At 41.5% G+C, this 22,231-nt stretch overlaps 1 protein-coding gene across 1 annotated transcript; it reads right to left on the bottom strand.

The window, feature by feature from the left end:
* Positions 1–2,214: 2,214 nt before the first annotated feature.
* DCTN5 (dynactin subunit 5) lies at positions 2,215–22,189 on the bottom strand. The gene is made up of 6 exons (XM_007186308.3): positions 22,047–22,189; positions 21,203–21,271; positions 13,703–13,821; positions 10,373–10,484; positions 6,490–6,592; positions 2,215–2,942 (listed from the first exon to the last, which is right to left on the bottom strand). The coding sequence occupies exons 1-6, from the start codon at positions 22,092–22,094 to the stop codon at positions 2,845–2,847; spliced, it is 549 nt and encodes a 182-aa protein (XP_007186370.1). The 5' UTR covers positions 22,095–22,189; the 3' UTR covers positions 2,215–2,844.
* Positions 22,190–22,231: the final 42 nt, after the last annotated feature.

A 22,231-nucleotide genomic window follows, 5' to 3' on the forward strand; every position in this document is an offset into this window, starting at 1 on the left:
ATTGGATTTTTGTCTAATCTAGTTTCTGTGTTCCTTTATAGAGTGCCAACCATGTGGTACAGAACTGTATGATGCAATTTAATGGCTGCAAGCAGGATAATTCTCCCAAGAAACTGGCTCCCATTTAACTAGTCAGATCACAATTGTAGCTGCAAGACAACAGGGCCCATAGCAAGGAGACAGTCTTCTCAGAGGGAACACTGGGTTTCCTGCCTGTGGCAGACATTGCCGGATGGGTCAGCAATACCCATTCCCAACCCCCTTTTCCTTGCCTGCCTGAAAATGCTTTCTGTACAGCAAGGGCTGGCCAAATGATCCAATCTGGGCAATGAAAGGTATTAGAACACGGAGGGATTCCCGCATAATGATTAAAAGTATGGGCTCTAGGGCCAGAATGCCTGGATTCACCATCACCTTAGCTGTAGAAATGTGGGCAATTTACTTTACCTCTGTTCCTTGGGGAGGAAAACTGGACCTACCTCACAGTTATTGTGAGGATTAAAGGAACTAACAAAGGTAAAGAACTCAGAAGAGTACCTGGTACATGGTAAACACCATAAATGTTAACAATTGTTATTTTTATCACCTGTCTGTGTCAAAATGGAACAATCTCTAAGGTACTGTTAAGTAAAAGCAGCAAGGTGCAGGACAGCACATCTAGCATGTGCTCGCATCTGTATGAATACAGAGGTTGGTGTGTATGTGTGTATCTGCTCGTGCCAAGCGCAGACTAACCACTGGTAGGACAGATCGAAAACTGTTCTGAAGAGTTGCCCCTGGGAAGTAGAACATGGGACTGGATTCTGGGTTGGGAAAATCTACTTCATTGTAGCTCCCTTCTTTACTAACTGGATTGGATTTTTGGAATCATGTACTCAAATTACTTAAAGATTTTTAAAAGTCTCAGAAAAAAAACACCTCACTTTCTCTTAATTTTGGTTGTTCACCAACAAAATGGACAGTCAAAAGCTTATATGTCAGTTATATCTCAATAAATAAATTTAAAAAGAAAACAAACAGTTAGTCGTATAAAGTGGCAAGCTTCCTTTTGCAGGTATTCAAACACAGGCTGGAAGGGAATCTGTCAGACACGCCCTGGAAGATTTCTCTAGGAAGCAAAAGGTTAGCCTAGGGCACATCTAAGCTCTGCCAACTACAAGATCCACCTTTTTGGTGGCACAAAAAAGGAAGGGAGCTCGGGGATATGGCTCCCCAAAAAGCTGCAACCATCACAGACTGCTGGTATCAGACAGGACACAGCAGACTGTCCCCTCGTACCAGGGCAGACCTGAAGAGTGTGGGCTGCAGAGCCAGGCAGACATGTACACGTGCATGTGACTGCTGGGTCAGCCACTTCTTCACCACGAAGATTGGAACAAGTTATCTCATATCTTTGAATTTTTTCCTCATCAGTAAAGTGGGGATAACGTCCAGCTTACAGGGCTGGTGTTAGCCCTAGGTAGGCAGGTGAACATAAAGCCCGCAGAAGGGCACCAGGCACACAGTGAACTGCCCAAGAGAGGCTGCCATCGCTGGAGGTAGACAGGGATCACCTTCAAATGACTTGCTTCACGTGTCAATCTTTTAAGGTACAAACATAAAAAATGACAAACCAGAAAGCAGTTTTACATTGAACTCGCAGAGATGACTACATACAGCTCTTTTTGCAAACCCCATAACCAGATATTAAGTCAAGACAGCTGCTGCTAGATCCTAACCTTCAAGGCTAAACTGTCCTACCCCATTCACAGCAGCATCAGAGCTTCAAGCAAGGCCAGCCTTCTCAGGCCTTCACTCCTGTATCTTCCTACTAAACCAAGAGGCCAGAGCAGAACAGGAAGGGTTGTGCTATTACCCAGAAGATAAGAATGGCCCTGGCAACTTCGTTTACTCCTTGGGGCTCTGTGCCCCCAGAATGATTTTAAGTGGCCCCCATGTACATATGAGATTGGGCCCAAGTACAGATATTTTGGTCTGAACTGTGAGGTTTATGGCAAAGAAAGGGTGGGTTGAATGGTTTTAGGTCAGGGAGCAAGTGTCACAAATGCGACATCTCCAGTGAAATGAGGCATATACTGCTGTCCCCAAACACCATGAGGCAAGGAGTGGCTGCCAGACTAGTCCTCCCACGTGGGAGACTCAAACCTGGGACCCTGCAAAAATAAAATCTGGATGCTAAGGGCCCCCCTTTTAGTGAAAGCCAAGGCCCTAGAATAGATGCTAGAAAGTCTTTTATTAGTCACCCTGAATTAAAATGACAGTTCAGGTCACTCTGGAAGGAAGAGAAATACTAACCACCCTCCCTTCAAGTTTTAGTAGCCAACAGGAATCTGGGCTCTGGAAAGTCACAAAACACTTTTTTTTCCAGATTATGAGCAGCTGTGGCAACTGGTCAAATGTGTGAGCAGCAGGGAAGCTGAGAGTGATCCCTGTGAGCAGAGCTCACTGTGCTAGCTCATGGCCATGGGCAGCACAAGAGCGTCACAACCTCCCCACTACGACAGAATGCCCTGCTCCATCCAGCCACCCACAGGACCAAGGGGCGGGAGGGCTGGAAACAGATGAGTCCGTGTTCCACACATAATGGTACGGAGTGACTGTTAATAGATACGGTTTAAGCACAGCATTTGGAGACAACTCCTCCAGAGGTTCTGTTATTAAAGTCTTAAGAGCTTAGAGCCTGGGAGGATTGAGAAACTCTAAAGAATTAAACCAAAAAAAAAAAGAAAGAAAGAGGGTGGGAGGTGTCAAAGACACAAGAGCTCTTTGTAGATGCTGACTGGCTCACTTTGTCCCCAAGTTCATCTTAGAGCTCAAGCGAATTCGGGACACAAGGCAGAGACATTAGACCTGTGTCAAGGGCAAAAACTTCTGGTAGTAGCTCTTGGTGACGTCAATCATCAGCTCCTGGGTACATTCTGGGAGCTCCCCTGAGAAGAGTCCTGAGGAAAGAAAGACCTGGTCAACCACGAGGAGCCAGAGGAGGCCCACATGCAGCTCTGACTTGTGTTGAAACCTCTAGAAGTCTCCTTCCTTCAGTCATGAATGTCTAAATACTAGGTTTTCCATCTTTGGTGCTAACAGAATATTTCCACTGACCATATCTTCAAGATGATGTGAATTTGTGTGTGTGAGAGAAACAAATAATACTTTCCCAAAATGCAGAAATATATCCCAGGGACTTCCCTGGTGGCACAGTGGTTAAGAATCCGCCTGCCAATGCAGGGACACGGGTTCAAGCTCTGGTCTGGGAAGATCCCACATGCCATGGAGCAACTAAGCCCGTGTGCCACAACTGCTGAGCCTGTGCTCTAGAGCTCGCGAGCCACAACTACTGAACCCACGAGCCACAACTGCTGAAACCCACATGCCTAGAGCCTGTGCTCCACAAGAGAAGCCACCGCAATGAGAAGCCTGTGCACCGCAATGAAGAGTGGCCACCACTCGCCGCACCTAGAGAAAGCCCGCACACTGCCACGAAGACCCAATGCAGCCAAAAATAAAAGAGTAAAAAAAATAAATAAATTTTTAAAAAAAGAGAAATATATTCCAGGTAAAAGAGGTTAGTACATCATGGAATAACCTGAAGAGTTAAGGCAAATCTGACTACATCAGACGTTGTTCCAGGCAAGGATTCGTCCATCTCCTGGATTCTGGGGTGACGCCTGCTGGGCAAGCCAAGGTGAGAGCTCTTGAGGGAAGAAACTGCCCTGCTATTCATACAATGAAACTGAATCCAAGGCCCGAACATGCTAGATATATTCAAATCACAGATGGAATCAGAACAGAAACACCCTATAGAAAGACAAAAGATGGGGGAATCCTATTTAAGAATTTCTAGGAAAGAGGCATTCTCACACACTCTGGGTGGACGTGTAAACTCATACAGCCATTTGAAGAGCAATTTAGGAATATCTAGCAAAACTTTTAAAAGTTCATACCCTGTGACCTGATAATCCAACTTTTAGGGATTTATTCCACAGATAATCTTGCCCAATTGAACAATATATATACAAAAGCATCAATGCAGCAAAGTTTCTAATCATGAAAAACCAGGTGCAACTTCTTTTGATCCATTATGCCAGAGGATGATTAGTTATACTGTGGGACATTTATGCAATGAAAACCATGAAACCACTAAAAGGCATGAGGTGAATCTCACCATACTGACAAGAAAAGATGCCCAAGATATACTGTTAAGGAAGCAAGTTTCCTAACAGAACAGAGTATGATTCTGCTTATAAATGTAAAAAGTTTCATATTATATACAGAAATATATGTATAAACACACACACATACCTATACACTCATACGCATATAAAAACACACACATATGCTCTTGTATATATACAAAGAGAAACTAGGATAGAAAAAATGGTCTTAAAAGATACACAATTCTCACAGGCACCTTTTACAAACTAGCAGCCCATGTTAGATTTGCAAATATATGTTTAGTCTGTAAAGTATTTAATCTCCTAAAAAAAAATTAGTACTCAACAATTAAAAATTCAGAAATACCATACAAAAATTCAGATTTTGAGCTCCTCATGAAACACCAGAAGTTCTCATGATATCATGCCTGTATTCTTAAACAGCTATGATAGGCTATTGCTTCAATCATTTACATGATCTGCTGGGCTCCTGTGGACATCTGAGTTTTTGGTCCCTAATCCAGATCCTTTCTGTACGGTTTGCCTTTCATTTTGACTCAGTTTCATGCTGTGGAGCCTTCCAAAAATATGCTAGTTTTCCTGCAACCCTATGCCTCTTCATTAAAGGGGGAGATTGCCAACAGCAGTATCTAGATGGTTAGTATTTGTTTGTGAAATCACATAAAATAAACATGGGAAGTACCCTATCAGTGCAAAAAGTACTGGACTCTAAATAAGGAGTTCTGGGAGTTCCCTGGTGGTCTAGTGGTTAGGATTCAGTGCTTTCACTGCCATGGCCCGGGTGCAATCCCTGGCTGGGGAACTGAGATCCCAAAAGCCGAGGGGCCAAAAAAAAAAATTTTTTTTTAATAAATAAATAAATAAGGAGTCTTTAGTGCTTGTCAAAGCTTTCCCCCCAACTAGCTCCGATACGTACAACTCAACCTCTCTAGGCCTCAGTTCCCTCACCTATACAATGATCTCTAAGGTCCCAGGCAGAACCTCCACACACAGTGTTTATCTGGATTTCAAATACCTAGCAGTGGTTCCCTGCCATCCGCCATCAGTGCTTAAAGACCATAAATTGGTTCTGAGGGCCTTGAATAAGTTAAAAGAGATTAAGATATTTCGTCAGCAATACACTTCTCATCTCAGCTCAAATGCTTGTCTCACAACTCCTAAAACAATCGCCAAGACCGTGTTTATCTAGCACTTGCTAAGAACTATTAAACTTTCTCACAGTGGGAACTCATTATGGGGAGAATTACTAAATAAAAGTCTCTTCCTCCTCTGCAAACAGAGGTGCATGAAAGAGCAGAATGGCCCATTTCCTCCCCAAAGAATCCTAGTGGATGATTTTGTACATCTTTGAAATTTGTATTCAGTGATCTGAGTAATGAGATTTTAAAAAATTGGAATAACAAATAAACCACCCAGTGGTTAGATGTCATATATTGTCAAATCTCTCTCTTCATATCATCTTCCATCTGTGAATCTATGATGTGTCTTTGCACGCGCTATGTGATTTCCACTGCGTAAAACAATATGTAGAAGAAAAGAGACTGTCTTGAGGTGGGGGTTGGGGAATGTGAGGTTTTCTTCTTCTTGCTTTTCGGTGTTTTCCAAACTCTCTAGGATGAGCATGGATTGCTTTTGTCTCCTCACATGCTTGTAATTTGGAACTCTGAGCTCATGAGGGCTTTGCCTATGGGCAAAGGTCAAGAGATAATGTATTTGCTTCTCTCAGGTGTCCTAGAGCTCTCACTGGTCTTAGAGCATGTTTTATGGTAACTTTTCAGTTAGGGCATTCCTGGGCAGGGCGGGAAGTACAAGTTCAAACCCCAACCAATGTGAAGGTAAGGCCATAGAATTCTTTGGACACACTTTTTCTTTTTCCACCCAGAGCCCAGGCCAAGAGAGACATGGTTCCTCATACTTTTCCTGTGCTGGTGACAGATTTGTCCTACATCAATTTTTTACTGAGGGATAACCCTTCGAGAGGATCTCTCTGCCATGTGTGGATCCGAGGCTTTATCTCTCATCCCCACATGAGCATCAAATCTTAAACCACACTACTATGAAGACGGCATCAACTGAAGCAGGCTTAAAAGTGTGGATTTAGTTTCCTCTTTGCTTCTGATCCTTAATAATTTCCTTGTGAATCCAGTTATGCATGTAAAAGGACACTAGTTATATTTTAGATAGTATTTCTGAGTACTCTGTACCAGGAGAATGTTTAAGTTAGCTAGATCAACATACTGTTAGAGATAGAAATCGCATGCATTACTTTTGTGAAAGAAAATAAACTTGACTTTTAATAATCAACACCCAAGGTTACCTGGGCAGCCTGAGAAGACGGTGAATGGTGGGACCACAGTTTCTGGGGGTAATACTGTGTTGTCGAGAATTTTGCAACAGTCTTTCAACACACACCGGCGCCCCTGAAATTAAAATCTTGTTAATAGGAAATAGACCAGGAAATGGGAGTAAAAGTTGTCTTGTCTGCTGTGTGGAATATATTGATATTTTCTCCATTCATGATATCATACAATAGTCATGGACAGTGACGAGAGGCTTGGCTACGATTCCCTCCTGCAGGTGGTACATGACAAGCAGGAGGTAAAAATGTGAGTGTGTATGTGTGTAAATTTGAGGTGGGGGTCATATACTAGGGACAGTTCAAGTTATCTTAGGCATTTCATACTACGTGAAATTCAATCTTCAAGAATTCTGTTTACTTTTCTTTCTTCCTTTTTTTTATAATTTAGTGGATATCTGTTGTTTTGCTTGTCCAGCATCCATTTCCCTTTCTTCTGGTAACAGAACATATTTTTTCCTTGGATACCGCCCCATCCCCATCTCAGTCCATGTGCTTCACCTCCCATCCCAAACTATGAACCCCAAGCCTGGCCACAGCCACTGGTTTAGGGAATCGGCGTACGAGCCGACGATGAATCTCAACGTCAGGGCTTCTGCTGGGACTACTGGGAAAAGAAGCTCTTTCCAATGGGGATTCTAGAGGACAGGACAGAATCCTGGACCAGCCACTGGCTTCCATGAGGAAAGGACCTGCCTGAGAGCCTCCCAGAGGAAAACAAAAAAGGAAAGGGGATTAATTCTTATGACATCAACTGAACCCCTGGAGCCACTTATGTATGAAATTAGGATCTACTTCTGTACCCTTGGTTCATATTAGCCAGTACATTCGTTTTGCACCTACCAATTTAAGGTCTGTTTGTTCTTTTGCCAATTCTAACTGGACAAGTCTGGGCAAATTCTTCTGGATATGAAGTTATTAGTTCATTTGTTCTCCCATGGGTAAGTGGTAGTTATTAGAAGGTTTAGGCTGGACATTATGCTTGACTTTATCCACTGTCATCGCTTTTCAATTCTGCCATCACCCACGGCATTTTGGGGGCAAGAAATAAGGTCTGGGAGCTTCATCTCTTTCATGGCTTAAGGGAAAGGAGAGGCTTCTGTATACGGTTAAAGTTATGTCTCAGACAACTTGCTGAGTAAATGAAAGATTGCATTTACATCATCTGGGTCTGTAAGTTTACTTGTGTTCTGGTCAGATGATCTGATAAAACATCCCCAGGTGGCTGAGGATGCGGAACACCTAACAAATACCAGGATAATGCTAACCCATCTAGATCTTAGATTTCACCAAAGAATATAAAAGATACTTTGATTTGGTTGTGTTCAAATTTTCCCCCAGTATTAAATACCTAACTCTTATGTATGTCCAGGAACTCCTGGGTAGATTGCCAAATGAATTTTTTAAAAAGCTTATACCTCTAAGGTCTGAATTTCTTCAGTGGCTAACTAAGTTGTCTCCAGTTGGGTGGATAACAGCCAAGTTGGGCAACATCTTTAGGTCAGAAGCAAGTTATGACTGCAGCTCTTCATTTCTCCTTGGAAAGTTTTCTTCCATGAATTACCTATTATTGGCAACATCAAAAATCGGGCAGATGGCCAGTTCCCCTGGTGACTCCCAAATTAACTCAAAGATGTCTTATGACGCCTAAGCTCCTAATAACTCAGACTAAGCACGTGGGGCACTGAGTAAAAGGAGACAACGTGCTGCGTATGGCAGGACACATTCACAGATAGGGACCTGCAGACACAGGGCCCTGGAAGAGAGGGACAGTGGAAATGAACCTTCTCACCGTATACTACCAGCCACCACACAGCCTGAGGGCACCTGCTTTCTAGAGTTGGCCATTCTGCCCACTCAGAGAAATGTGCTCAATTGGGTTTCAGAGAATTCTGGGTAAACTGATCAATTACATGGCAGCAGAATAAAAAATGCAGGTACTTCTTAAGCATGAATGGCTTGGCAATAGCTGAGGAGATAAAAAGCTGAAACTACTTCTTTATTCTTTCCTGGAGAACTTTCCAAGAAGGAGTTAAGAACTACATGTTGCTAGTATTACAGCTACCCATATCTCCTTATGTAAGTTATTTAGCAAGTTACTTAAATCCTGTGAAACAGGATATAAAACCAAGCCCGTAGGGATGCTGTCAAGACTAGAGACAAAAGTAAAACTCATGGCATGGTAACAGTGCCTATTAATATTGCCTGTTGGCTTTTCCTGCAGACATTTGGGCAATTCTGATTAACACCCACACCTTCACATATCCAAGCATAAGTTAGACTACCACATGGGATGCTACAGGAAGGATCCGTGTGTCATGAGGACAGTTGGACTCTAAATGAGTTCCTGCTAGCTCTGAGATTCTCAGAGGATCTTTCTCCTGAGATTACTTGGGAATTTTTAAAGGCTCAGCAAATAAGTACTGTCAATACTGAACAATGACAATACCATGAATTGATGTATTGAAAAGTGATACAAAAAGCACAGCACCTAACAATAGGACTAGAATTCCCTAAGCTGTGGGAAAAGCATTTGGATTTTAACCGTTCAGACATTTGGCTCTGGGGCTAAAGGACTAGGCTACTATGGTGATGTCTTCCCATCACCGAAGAAAATATCAGAAAAACCCAGCTGTGGCTTGGAAAGCCAGCTTTGGTCAAACAGTCAGAGTGAGGGGAGAGGATGGATTTCTTCTCCCTTTTCTCAACATCAGCCCGAACCACAGACGTTCTGTCTCTAATACATACTAAGGAACTCCCCTGGAGAAGAGTATTTGGCAAGACAACTACTCCCCTTAATTCTGAGTAACAAGACAGACTGGAAGGTTCTTCTCAGCAGCGGGGCTCTCCATTGCACTGTCCACCTTTGCTGTGCCCTCATGGCTCCTGGAATGTGACGGCATGGCTTCTGCAGGTTTTCTGATACTCTAGGGTCCTAGTCTTACCCAGAGCAGGGAACTGACTCTAAATTAAGGGGAGTGGCCATTTAAATGCATGAAAGGGGTCTTGGCTTTTCCCAGAATCTGAGGGACAAACATAAAATGTAGGAAACATTTTCCCTGAAAATTTAGGCAGTTCGGCTCTGATCATTAACATTACTCAGGATGGTCTCAGAAATCCTAACTGAAATCAACCTCTTCATCTATAAAATACCAAGAAATTCAGCCTTGGAAAGACTTGGTTGGGTTAAACAAACCGGTATCGAGGCACCTGTGGACCAGGGTCCTACAGGTTCTGCTGAGGGAGGGGTCGCCTCGCACCTGGCACACCCAGCACCCTGAACTTCATGCAGCTCCCTAAATGTCATGCCCGTTGGTGACTCTGACCCTTACACATGCCAATCTCTTCCCTGAAACACTCATTCTCCTCTTGTCTAGGAGCCAATTTTGATGCACCCTTCAAGATCCCCTCACTCCCACCAGACTGTAAGATTCTTGAGGTGAAGCAACAGGTAGGCCACATAGCGACATGGCTATTCATACCACTAGGGTTCAAATCCCAGCACCACCATTTACTAGCCTTGTCAAATCCCCTAATATCGAAGGTCTTCAGTCTCCTCACCTGAAAACAGGGATAACAGTACCTAGTACCCTTGGATGGTTGTGAGGATTAAATGAAATAATCAAAGGTAAGAGTTTAACGTCACATGGAAGAGGTTCCATAAAGGTTAGCCATGATTATTAATGCCTAGGAAAAACTCCAAATTCAGTAATAATTCTGATAGACCAGTAGACCAGAAAGGACTTCTACCCTGCTTGATGACAGAAGCAGAAGCCCACTGATGTGGGGGACGCGAGCTAGAGAGGGAGTGAGGCTGCTCAGCCAGCCAAGTCACCATACTCACAATCACACAGTTCTTGCCAACGTGAACATAAGAGCCAATCTGAGCTGCGTTGACCACACAATCTTCCTCAATAAAGACATGGTCCCCAATATGTAAAGGAAAAAATGCAACGCTATAGAAGAAAAAGAAGATGAAGAAAGAAAGGTCAAGGTGATGTACTTTTGGTCAAGGTTTATAGAACTAACGATCGTAATCTTAACTCCATCGTCTTGTCTTAAGACTGTTCTTAGCAAGGAAAGAATCCTCAGGCTTAAGGAATTCTATAATGTTGAAGATGATGCATGTGACTACTAAATCGAAATCAGAAATATTAGACCAAGGAAATGTGAAAGGAAATAGCAAAACAGTAAGAGCAAAACCTTCAAAGCTAAAAAATCTGGCACCAAATAAAAACGAATGAATGTTTTGCTCATTCCTGCCTCCTTTGAAAATGCCCACAGATCACATTTTCATTAATCTGCTCTATAATCCTTCAGGGGACTGATGTGAGGTTCATGGGATATAATTCCCAACATGCTAAAAATTTATATATTGACTGGCTTTATTGAGAGTCTACTATATGCCAGACTCTATGCTAGGAACTGGGGAATACAATGGTGAGCAAAAGGGATGCAATCATGCCCATGGAGCTTACAAACAAGAGAAGAAAAGAGAAATTAAATAAATGATTAAATAAGTAATTAGCTACAACTGTGATAAGTGCTACAGAGGAAAAATAACACATTATGAGAGCATATAACAAAGAGACTTTACTCAGACTGGAGGTTAAGTAAAAGCTTAATTGAAAGTGACATTTAAGCCAGGACTTAAGGAGTCAGTCAGCTTTCTCCAGACTTGTGACATCATTCCCATTCTCCAGGACTCCTCAAATGTCATTGACAGTGGTCTGTGATCATATTTACAAGAAACTTCGGTGCCTTGGGATGTAAAATATTTGGACTAGAACTAATATAAAGCAGCTGGATGCTCACTGGCTCTTTCCAGTCCTGTGTTCTACTTTGTCAGGAATATTTTGTCAGAGATGATACCTGTCCTCCACAGACCTATACTTTATTTAAATCTTCCTTAATTCATTTGCATTTTTGGTCTGGACCCCTTGTGTGGCAATGGATTCCTTGATCTTATCATCTACAACAGTACTGTCAACTCCTTAATTTTAAATTAAAAACTCCAAACTTTATACTATTATCTGGTCCTGGTATTGATATATACAGGGGAGGAAATTGACATTCACCTTCTATTCATGTGTTGCTATTTACACTTCCATATTTCTATATTTCTCATGTGGACTATTCTAATTTACACTTCCCTCCATTCACCAATAAGCTTCTTATTCATTCTCAGTCCTCTTCCTGGACCATACCCAGCCCAATAATGTTTTTATCAGGAGGTGGAGTCAACAACTCTAGCAGAGCATCAGTCACTGTATGAAACCATGAAAGGGCGTCACAGGGTTTTCTGATTTCCACTCAATAGTCCTTTTTTTTTCTAAATTTTAAAAAATATTTATTAATTTTTTGGCTGCGCCGGGTCTTAGTTGCAGCACATGGGATCTTTAGTTGTGGCATGTGGACTTCTTAGTTGCAGCATGCATGCAGGATCTAGTTCCCTGACCAGGGATCGAACCCGGGCCCCCTTCATTGGGAGCACAGAATCTTAACCCACTGGACCACCAGGGAAGTCCCCTCCCCTCAACAGTCTTCTGAGGGACTTCCCTGGTGGTCCAGTGGTTAAGACTCTGCGCTTCCACTGAAGGGGGCCCGGGTTCGATCCCTGGTCGGGGAACTAAGATCCCACATGCCACGCAGTGCGGCCAAAAGACAAAAAAAATAGCCTTCTGAGCTAATGAGCAAATGCTTTCATTTAAATTTCATATGATTTACAATGACTCCCTGCTCCAATTCCTGAACGTAATGAAAGCCTGGAGCACAACATCACTATGGGAAATGCAGGACGATTCCTGCATGATATACACCCAGGTATGACAGTCTGAGTTAGCTGCCCTCTTCTCTGTTCCTTTCTAACCATGTTCATGCCCCAGTGACAGGAGTATCCCATTCTATAGTGGCTATCATGTTATAGCATCACATTCTATAGTAGCTATCTGTTTATGTAATTATTTCTATCACTAGGTTGTTGTTGTTTTTTTAATTGAGGTATAGTTGATTTTCAATATATAAGTTTCAGGTGTACAACACAGTGATTCACAATTTTTAAAGGTTATACTCCACTTATAGTTATTATAAAATATTAGCTACTATTCCCTGTGCTGTAAAACATATCCTTGTAGTTTATTTATTTTATATGTAGTAGTTTGTACACCTCTTAATCCCCTACCCCTGTCTTGCCCCTCCTCCTTCCCACTGGTAACCACTAGTTCAGTATATCTGTGAGTCTCTTTCTTTTTTGTTACACTCACTAGTTTGTTTTACTTCTAACACTAGGTTTTGAGACCCTATTTGATCCATCTTTATATGCCCAGCTTGTAAGCTAGTGACTGGCATAAGGAAAGCACTCAATCAACGCTTGTTGAATCCCTGGATGAAGAGCAGATGGTGCCACAGGTAGGAACCAGGAGGGCAAAGGGAGAGAGAGGCAAAGAGAACACCATCATACCAAGCATAGCGGTCGGCTTCCCTGCCCTGTCCATGCCCTTTCTTAGACAATCCTTATTCCCACTGAGAGATCAGTGGGCCTGACTTGACCCTGCTCTCTGGGTCAAAGCTGTTTAGACTAGGGGTGGCACTTAACTCATACTGAGCTAATTAGATTCCCTCTCCCAACATTTTGTTAATAGGACCTAAAATCTCTGGTTGGTATCCATTGGAAGCCTAAATGGAGAAGTGATGTAAAAAAAGGGCTGAGGCAGCAAGGTTGTCTCCATGAGAAAAGCCGGAAGATATAGCTGAAAGAAAAAAGAGGGAAGCAGAAGGGCAGAGAGGAGGACAGTTAAGAAACAGTATAACCTTGGTAACAGAGCGGTAGCCAGACAGAATAGTGGTCTTGATTCTGGCTAGCTGTCCAGTTCCAGGTTCTAGTCCCTTGTGAAGCCTGACCCCTTTTTCTACCCTTAAATTCCATCAAATATGCCTGTGGCTGTTTAATCAGAACCCCCTTTGCTTTTGCCAGCTTAAGTGGATTGTTTCTGGCAACTAACCACCAACTACACTAAGACAACCAACACCAGAGTTGTGTTCATTATGGTGAATTCTTACTTAGTGTCCCAAACAATAGCGTAGACCTGCTCCTTCCCCCACAACTCAACACATGGATAGTACCACCAGTAGCAGCATCTTGCCCAAGACTGAAACACGTCATTAAATTACATACCCTTTGCTGAATTTCTTGAATGGTGGCCTTATGACACTCCGACTTTTCACGACACAATGACGTCCAACTCTTACATTTGCCAGATCCCCTCGAATAATACAGTCATTCATCACAATGGTCTATAAAACAAAGCATATTTTAAAAAGCTACCAACATAGCCTAAAACATAATGAAAAAGAGTAGGAAACAAGACAGTTTGAGAGTTATGCTATACTCTACTATATCACCTGTTCTGTCAAAAGGGATAACTTTTAAGGTAAAGAGAATTGCCCTCATAATACTGATTGCAGTTCAAGATGTTCCCAGTACATCACAAGCTTTGCCCTTATTATCCCATGAATAGGACTCAATGGATGGACAAACATTTATTGAGAATACCTGTGGCAGACCTGGTCTGTGCATCTCCTCAGATGCACTTGGTTCCACCTGACCCCAAGCCTTGGCTGCTTGCTCAGTGAGAGTCCTGGCTGTTCCCATCTTTGTCTCATCTCCTAACACTACTATCTCCAACTTCATGCTCCAGAGGTGGATCCACTGAGGTTCTGCTTCCTCTCCCAATTTCTGGACCCAGATTATGTGCTACACTGCAAGGTGTGATATCTGGCTTCCCCAGAGGTTGCCAGGAGGGGCTGAATAACACAACCCAGAAACTGGGCGGAACTAATGCCCCATACTTGGTAAAGAGTAGGCATTCTTGTAATGTCTGCTGAATAAATGAGGTTTAAAAAAAAAAAGTGCATGTGGCTGGGGTTGCGGCTGGGAAAGTAAGCAAGGGACCAGATCATGAGGAATTACCTGTGCTGAGTACAGAAGTTCAGATGTTTTTCCCTAGCGGGTATAAGGAATCAATGAAAGATTCTAAGCAGAGGATTAACACAAGCGAAGCTTCATTTTAGAAATATTACTCTGGAAGCAGTCTGGAGCCTGAATGGAGGCAGGCAAGACTGGAGGGGAAGTGACCCTTCAGATGGATCAAGGTGAAACGAGATGGTGGGCCTTACCTAAGGCAAAAGCTGTGCATCAGGAAAAGAGAAATAAATCAGAGGCAGAGGAATCTGAGCAAGCCTTTAGATCCAGCTACCAGCTCAGAGGAAGGAGAGGGGAACAGAGATCACATTAAGCAACACTGTGTAAACAGAATCAGCCAAATTCAGAAATTTGAAAATACTGCAGGACAGTGAGCCAGTTTCCTCAACATATAAATGGCATGCGGAGAAAAATGAGGCAGGGAAAGAAAACTGTTACAGATTCAAAGAGACTTAAGAGACACATCAACCAAACAGTAATGTGTATCTGACCTTGTCTGGATCCTGATTTGAACAAGCCAACTGTAAAAAGACATCTTAAGATAATGGAGGGACTTCCCTTGTGACGCAGTGGTTAAGAATCCGGCTGCCAATGCAGAGGACATGGTTCAATCCCTGGTCTGGGAACATTCCACATGTCGCGGAGCAACTAAGCCCGGCCGTCACAACTACTGAGCCTGTGCTCTAGAGCCTGCGTGCCACAACTACTGAGCCCACGCACCGCAACTACTTAAGCCCGCGTGCCCTAGAGCCTGCGCGCCGCAACTATTGAAGCCCGCGCGCTCTACGGCTCGTGTGCTGCGACTACTGAGCCTGCATGCTGCAACCACTGAAGCCCACACGCCTAGAGACTGTGCTCCACAACAAGAGAAGCCACCGCGATGAGAAGCCCGTGCAGCGCAAAGAAGAGTGGCCCCCACTCGCCGCAACTTGAGAAAGCCCGCGCACAGCAATGAAGACCCAACGCAGCCAAAAAAACAAAAAGATAATGGAAAGACTGAACACGGAATGAGGATTAGATTAGATGATATTAGGGAATGACTGGTTTTTTAAAAAATATATTGTAATAATGGTTCTCTATACATTTTTTAAAGCCTTTAAATATTAGTGATATACATTGAAATATTTATGGGTGAAATAATATTATGCTTGCAATTTGCTTTAAAATATTCCACTCCAAAATTGGTTTGAACTTGGCAGGTGAGTATAGAGATGAAGCAAGAATGCCAGAATACTGTTAATTGTAGAAGCTGGTGAATGAGTATATAGGGACTCATTATATGTTCTCTCTACTCTTATATGTGTCCTAAAAGTTCCATAATAGTACTGCTCATCTATAAAAAGTAATGAACTACTAATCCATGAATATATCCAACAACATGGATAAATCTCAAAAACATTATGCTGAGGGAAAGAAGCTGATCCAAAAAAAAAAAAAAAGTACATGATTCCAATTACAGGAAACTTGAGAAAATGCAAAACTAACTTCTATTAGTTTTACACAGGTTACCTGGGCAAAGCTAGAAGAAGGCTTGACTGAAGAGGGACACAGGGAAACTAGGGTGATGGAAATATTTTATATCTTGACTGTGGTACTAGTTGCATAGATGTCCACATCAGCCAAAACTTTTCAAACTGCATATTTAAAATGGGTACACTTTATTGTATGTAATATACCTAAATAAAAATGATTTTTTTAATGTTCCATTATAAAATATTTAAAAAGAAAAAAAAGAAGAGACTTTATACGACTCGGTCATTGTTTAGATGTTGGGTAAGAGAAAAAGAATCTAGGACAGGGTGAGCAATTCTGGGGATTAGATGATAAATTCAATTTTGAAATGCTGAGTTTGTGGAATCTGTGGGATGACCAATAGGCAGTTGTAAATAAAGGTCTGGGGCCCAAGACAGAAGGTCAGGCTAGAGAAGTAGATGGGAATACCTCAAATATAGGTGAATTTAGATAAATCACTAGCCAGAACATGAGGCTCTGAGAAGATACTAAAAAAGAAATGGGCTCACACCTGGAAGAGTTTACCAATCTGACCCACCTATGTTCAGTCTATAAAACCTCTATCGGTAAAAAGAAATGTTCACATCTGCTACTGATTGTAAAGTATTACAGGCCCTCTTGGGTTTTTTTTGTTTTGTTTTGTTTTGTTTTTGGCTGTGCCACGCAGCTTGCGGGATCTTAGCTCCCTGACCAGGGACCGAACCCAGGCCCCGGCAGTGAAAGTGCCGAGTCCTAACTACTGGACTGCCAGGGAATTCCTCTCTTTGTTTTTAAAAGCTATCTTCTTCAAGCTTAGAGAGATGCCTATTTCTAGTACATAATTCTTTCATCTGAGATCCTTAATTTACTTCAATCATTGTTTTTCAGCTTGTGTTTCCATCTACAATCAGAGAAAATTACTTATTTTTCTTTTGGAAGAAAACAGAATACCAAGAGTTCTGAGTATTTGGTAATGGCTGTGATTGTTTTATTGTGTTTTAAGTAAAGATAACAATCTTAATCTAGCAATAAAGAAAATCCATATAAGTCCCTCAGTCAGCCTAAATTACATTCCCAATGAGGAAGCAAACACACAAAAAACATAAGAAGGAAACGATATCACAGATGGTCAAAGAAATTTAGTAAGCGGTATTCAAACCCTGGTTTCCTATCTCATAAAGAATGGAGCTAAAGAAGAGAAGTCAGATTAAAAATAGAGGCAACAGGGTGTTAAAATGGAAGGAGGTGCCTAAAAAGAGCTTTCAGGGAGAAAAACATTATTAAAGTAGACTTCACTGAACTCAACAAGGACAAGGCAGAGGTGGCAAGTTGGGGGTCTGAGGGCTGCACCTAGAAATGGTTTTCTCTGGCCTCTGCAGCCACTTTTATCATTTAAATTAGATGCTATTATGTGAATAGTAGGACATTTTACATTTTAAAAAATCCAGATTTCCAGTTTCTTTTGAGAAAATCAGAAGCTCTGGAAGTACAGGTCTGCATCCCCACATGGCAACAATCAGCTCGAGCTTAGCTAGGTCCTGTATTCTCCAATTCACTAGGCTCTACCATTCCGGTTTACACCCAGTCCTCTTTGCTCATCTGATCCCTATCTCTTCCTGCAGGCACTGTGACACCCGATAGAAGGGCTCAGGAAAACAGAAATGTCAAAGTTCTGAAAGGGACAGGGGCTGGAAACAAAAATGGATTGTTCATAATAACAAAAAGCTGGAAACAAAATAACTATCCACCCATAAGAGAGGGGATAAACCGAATTGTACACAGCAGTGAAAATGCATAAACCACAATGAATCTTAGAAACTCAGCTGAGAACGATGTTACTTACTAAATGTAATATATGTTTTCTACTGTTATTATTACAATAACTGAGGGTAAAAATAGTAAGTCACAGAAAACCAAGTAAAGCTAAACAATATATATTATTTAGAAATACACACGTATGTGGTAAAAAATTTTTTTTGAAAAATAAAGAATTTATAAGACAAAAAGTTCAGAATAGTGGTATCCTCTTGGAAGGAGGTAGAAGAAAGAAATGGGAGAGGAACTTCAGGCTGTACTGTATTATTATGCATTGATTATGTTCCAGTTCTTCAGTTGGGTGGTGGGTTCATGGTGTTGATTTTTTATGCTTCATAACATATATATTGCGTATCAGTCTTCTGTGTGCACCAAATATTGCCAAATAAAACACCTTTCAAAAAAGAAACAGAGGGCCCCGAATAACCAAAACAATCTTGAAAAAGAAGCTGGAAGACTCCTATTTCCTGATTATAAAATTTACTACAAGTCTACAGTAAACAAAATAGTGTAGAACTAGCATAAGGACAGATATATCAACTATGGAATAGAATTGAGAGTCCAGAAAGTAACCCATACATCTGTGGCCAGATGATTTTCTATAAGGATGACAAGACCATTCAATGGGGAAAGAACAATCTCTTCAACATATGGTGCTGGGACAAGTAGATTTCCACACCCTCAAAAATTAATTAATTAGGACCCTAACCTCACATCATATGCAAAAATTAACTCAAAATGGATCAACAACTATTTAAATACAAGTGCTAAAACCATAAAACTCTTAGAAGAAAACATAGGAGTACATCTTCATGATCTTGGGTTTGGCAAGGATTCTTAGATATACGACACCAAAAACTTAAGCAACAAAAGAAAAAATAGATAAATTGGACTTCATCAAAATTAAAAACTCTTGTGCATCAAAGAACATTATCAAGAAAGTAAAAAGACAATCTACAGAATGGTAGAAAATATTTGCAATCATAAATCTGATAAGGATTTAATACCCAGAATATATAGAACTCCTACAATTCAACAACAAAGAGACAACAAGATTTTAAAATGGTCAAAGGACTGAATAGATATTTCTCCAAAGATATGCAAATGGCCAATAAGATAAAAGATGTTCCTCATCATTAGACATTAGGGAAATGCAAATCACACTACTATATATAAAAGATAACTAATAAGAACCTACTGTATAGCACAGGGAACTCTATTCAGTGCTCTGTAATGACCTATATGGGAATGGAGTCTAGCAGAGAGTGGATATATGTATATGGATGGCTGATTCACTTTGCTGTACAGCAGAAACTAACACAACATTGTAAATCAACGATACTCCAATAAAACATTAATTAAAAAAAAAAACACAATGAGGGGCTTCCCTGGTGGCGCAGTAGTTAAGAATCCACCTGCCGGGCTTCCCTGGTGGCGCAGGGGTTAAGAATCCACCTGCCAATGCAGGGGACACGGGTTCGAGCCCCGGTCCGGGAAGATCCCACATGCCGCGGAGCAACTAAGCCCGTACGCCACAACTACTGAGCCTGTGCTCTAGAGCCTGCGAGCCGCAACTACTGAAGCCCGTACACCTAGAGCCTGTGCTCCGCAACAAGAGAAGCCACTGCAATGGGAAGCCCACGCACCGCAATGAAGAGTAGCCCCCGCTCGCCGCAACTAGAGAAAGCCCGCGGGCAGCAACAAAGACCCAACACAGCCAAAAATAAAATAAATAAAGTAACTAATTAAGAAAAAAACACACAATGAAATACTGAATACCTTTCATATACACATCCAAAAAAAAAAAACCAGAAAATAACAAGTGTTCATGAGGATATGGAGAAATTGGTACTCTCTTGCATTGCGGTGGGAACGTAAAATGGTGCAATTTGGAAGTTCTTTGCAAAGCTAAAAAATAGAACTGCCATATGACCCAGACACCCCACCCCTAGGTATGTAATAAATAACTGAAAACAGAGCTCAAATATATCCTTGTATACCAATGTTCATTGCAGCATTACTCACAATAGTGGAAAGGTAGAAACAATACAAGTGTCCATCAACAGATGAATAGATAAACAAAATGTACATATATACAACGGAATATTATTCAGTCATGAAAAGGAATAAAATTCTGATACGTGCTACAACATGGATGAGCCTTGAAAACATTATGCTAAGTGCAATAAGCCAGCCCAAAGGACAAATCTTGCATGATTCCGCTTAAATGACATATCTAGAATAGGCACATTCATAGAGACAGAAAGTCGATTGAGGTTACCAGGGTCTGGGAGGAAAAGGGGATGAGAGTTATTCCTTAGTGGGTTCAGAGTTTCCGTTTGAGTGATGAAAATGTTTTAGAAATAGATATAGTGGTGATGATTGCACAACACTGTGAATATAATTAATGTCAATGAACTGTATACTTAAACATGCTTAAAATGGCAAATTTTGTCATAAATACACACACACACAAATCTTCCCTACAAAATCACAGAAAATGTTTTGGAATTAGCTGAAGGATTTCAAAAAAAACTCCACATATTTGCTAACGAGTCAGATGGAGTTAACTGAATTTTCTAAGTTTGTACTGAAGCAGTGTATCTATAATTACTAATTACATCTAACTACCAAACTATATTTCTTTTCCATTAAATCTCATGGTATGATGGGGTAACAGACACAGTAATTGTGTCTCTACTGAAAATATCTGTGATCTTTTGATTACGGTGAGATTATTTTACCTCTGGAAGTTAGATTTAATATTTCAAGGAAAATTGAGTGTTCCTAATGGCAGGAAGAAACTATGGACTTCAGTGTTTGTCAAGCTCAAATATATCTTGATATTTTCTCTGGTTCTGAAGTGTTCTAACATTACCCCAGGTTTATGCTCATCTCTGTGCTATTTCAGTTTATTCAGACGACAAGATTCTGAGCCTTTCATATTCCATTTTTCAAATGCATTTCAGATTTTAGTTATCTTTCCCAATTCTCAAATTAATTTTAAGTTTCAGTTAATAATGAATCATTCATTAGCAAACAGATAATTATATCAGTATCACTTTAGTTTCTACACTAAAATACTGTGTTGTCTATTTATGTTTTGTGTCCAGTAATACAGGACACACTACAATACTGTCTAATAATTTCAGTGCTGGGTGCCATTGTATTTTGTGCCTGGAATAACAGGGAAAAGGCTTTCTGTTGCCTCTTTTTACTGCATCTTTTTTGTATTCAATAAACCCAATTTGGAGAATTAAAAAAGAGAGAGAGAATTTTAGCATATATAGCAATAAATGGGAGACAACATTTCATCTGCCCTGCTGATGTGATAATCAGTGGAAAGAAAGCAGAAATATGCACCCCGGAGCTGGCTCCGTCCCTTACCTTGCCGTTGAGAACGATGTTCTGACTTCCACACAGTACCGACTGGCGACTAACTTTGTTCCCAGATGCCTGCAAGGAAATAGCAGAAAACCGAGGTGAGCAGACTGAGTGGGTTCTGGGCTACAGGTTTCCACCAAGAAAGCTCATACTGGAGGGAAAAGGACTTGCAATGGGGTGTCGTCTGCAACGGAACGAGTCAGGATATCAAAAAAGCAAGGATGAATTAGGCACTTAGGGATTCAAGGAACAGACCCAGAAATTGGATGTGGTACGTCTATAGCCTAGCGGCAGCAGGGACACAAATTCTCATTTCTATACTTCGGTTTTACAGCCCTAAAACCAGGATAATGACTTTACCAATATCATAGAGTTGTGAGAATTTAATGAAAAAATAAAGAGTAATGCTGACTGAGCACTAACCCGGTTTCGAGCAATTTACACACATCTACATATAGTTTGTATTGACTATAAAGAACCTAACAACAACAACAAAAAAGAACCTAACAGCCTTTAGCACGTAGTAATAAATTATGACACGTTAGTTTTTAAAAACAATTTTTTTTAAAGGCCTGAAGCCCAGAGCTGTAATTATCAGGATGGATGAGACCTGTCCTGCTTTCTGGAAGGCGTTTTATCTCTACGAGGAAATCAGGAATACATTTTTAAAAGCCTAAACTGGCCATGCAAGGAATACATAACAAAGCCAGACCAGACATGAACTCTCACTGTGTAATCTCGGACTAAACGCTGAAGGGACCTGGGGTGGGGCAGGGACAGGATGGAGACGGCGGCCTCAGGGAACGCTGGCTTGGAGAGGGGAAGGCAGATGTCTGGACACGCGCACCGTCTCGATGTACTCGGACTTGTTGTAGAGAAGCTCGCCCAACTCCATGGCCACCAACTCCTCTGCGCAGCGCCGGCTCCAGTCAAAGCCCGTCAGCCTGTCTCTCCGCCTGAGACTCTGGCTACTTCCGGCTGCTCCTCCACTTCCGCTCTAGGAGGTCTGCGGTCTCATCCATAGCTCGGCTC

This window comes from Balaenoptera acutorostrata, chromosome 15, assembly GCF_949987535.1.
Source record: "Balaenoptera acutorostrata chromosome 15, mBalAcu1.1, whole genome shotgun sequence".
Classification (NCBI taxonomy): domain Eukaryota; kingdom Metazoa; phylum Chordata; class Mammalia; order Artiodactyla; family Balaenopteridae; genus Balaenoptera; species Balaenoptera acutorostrata.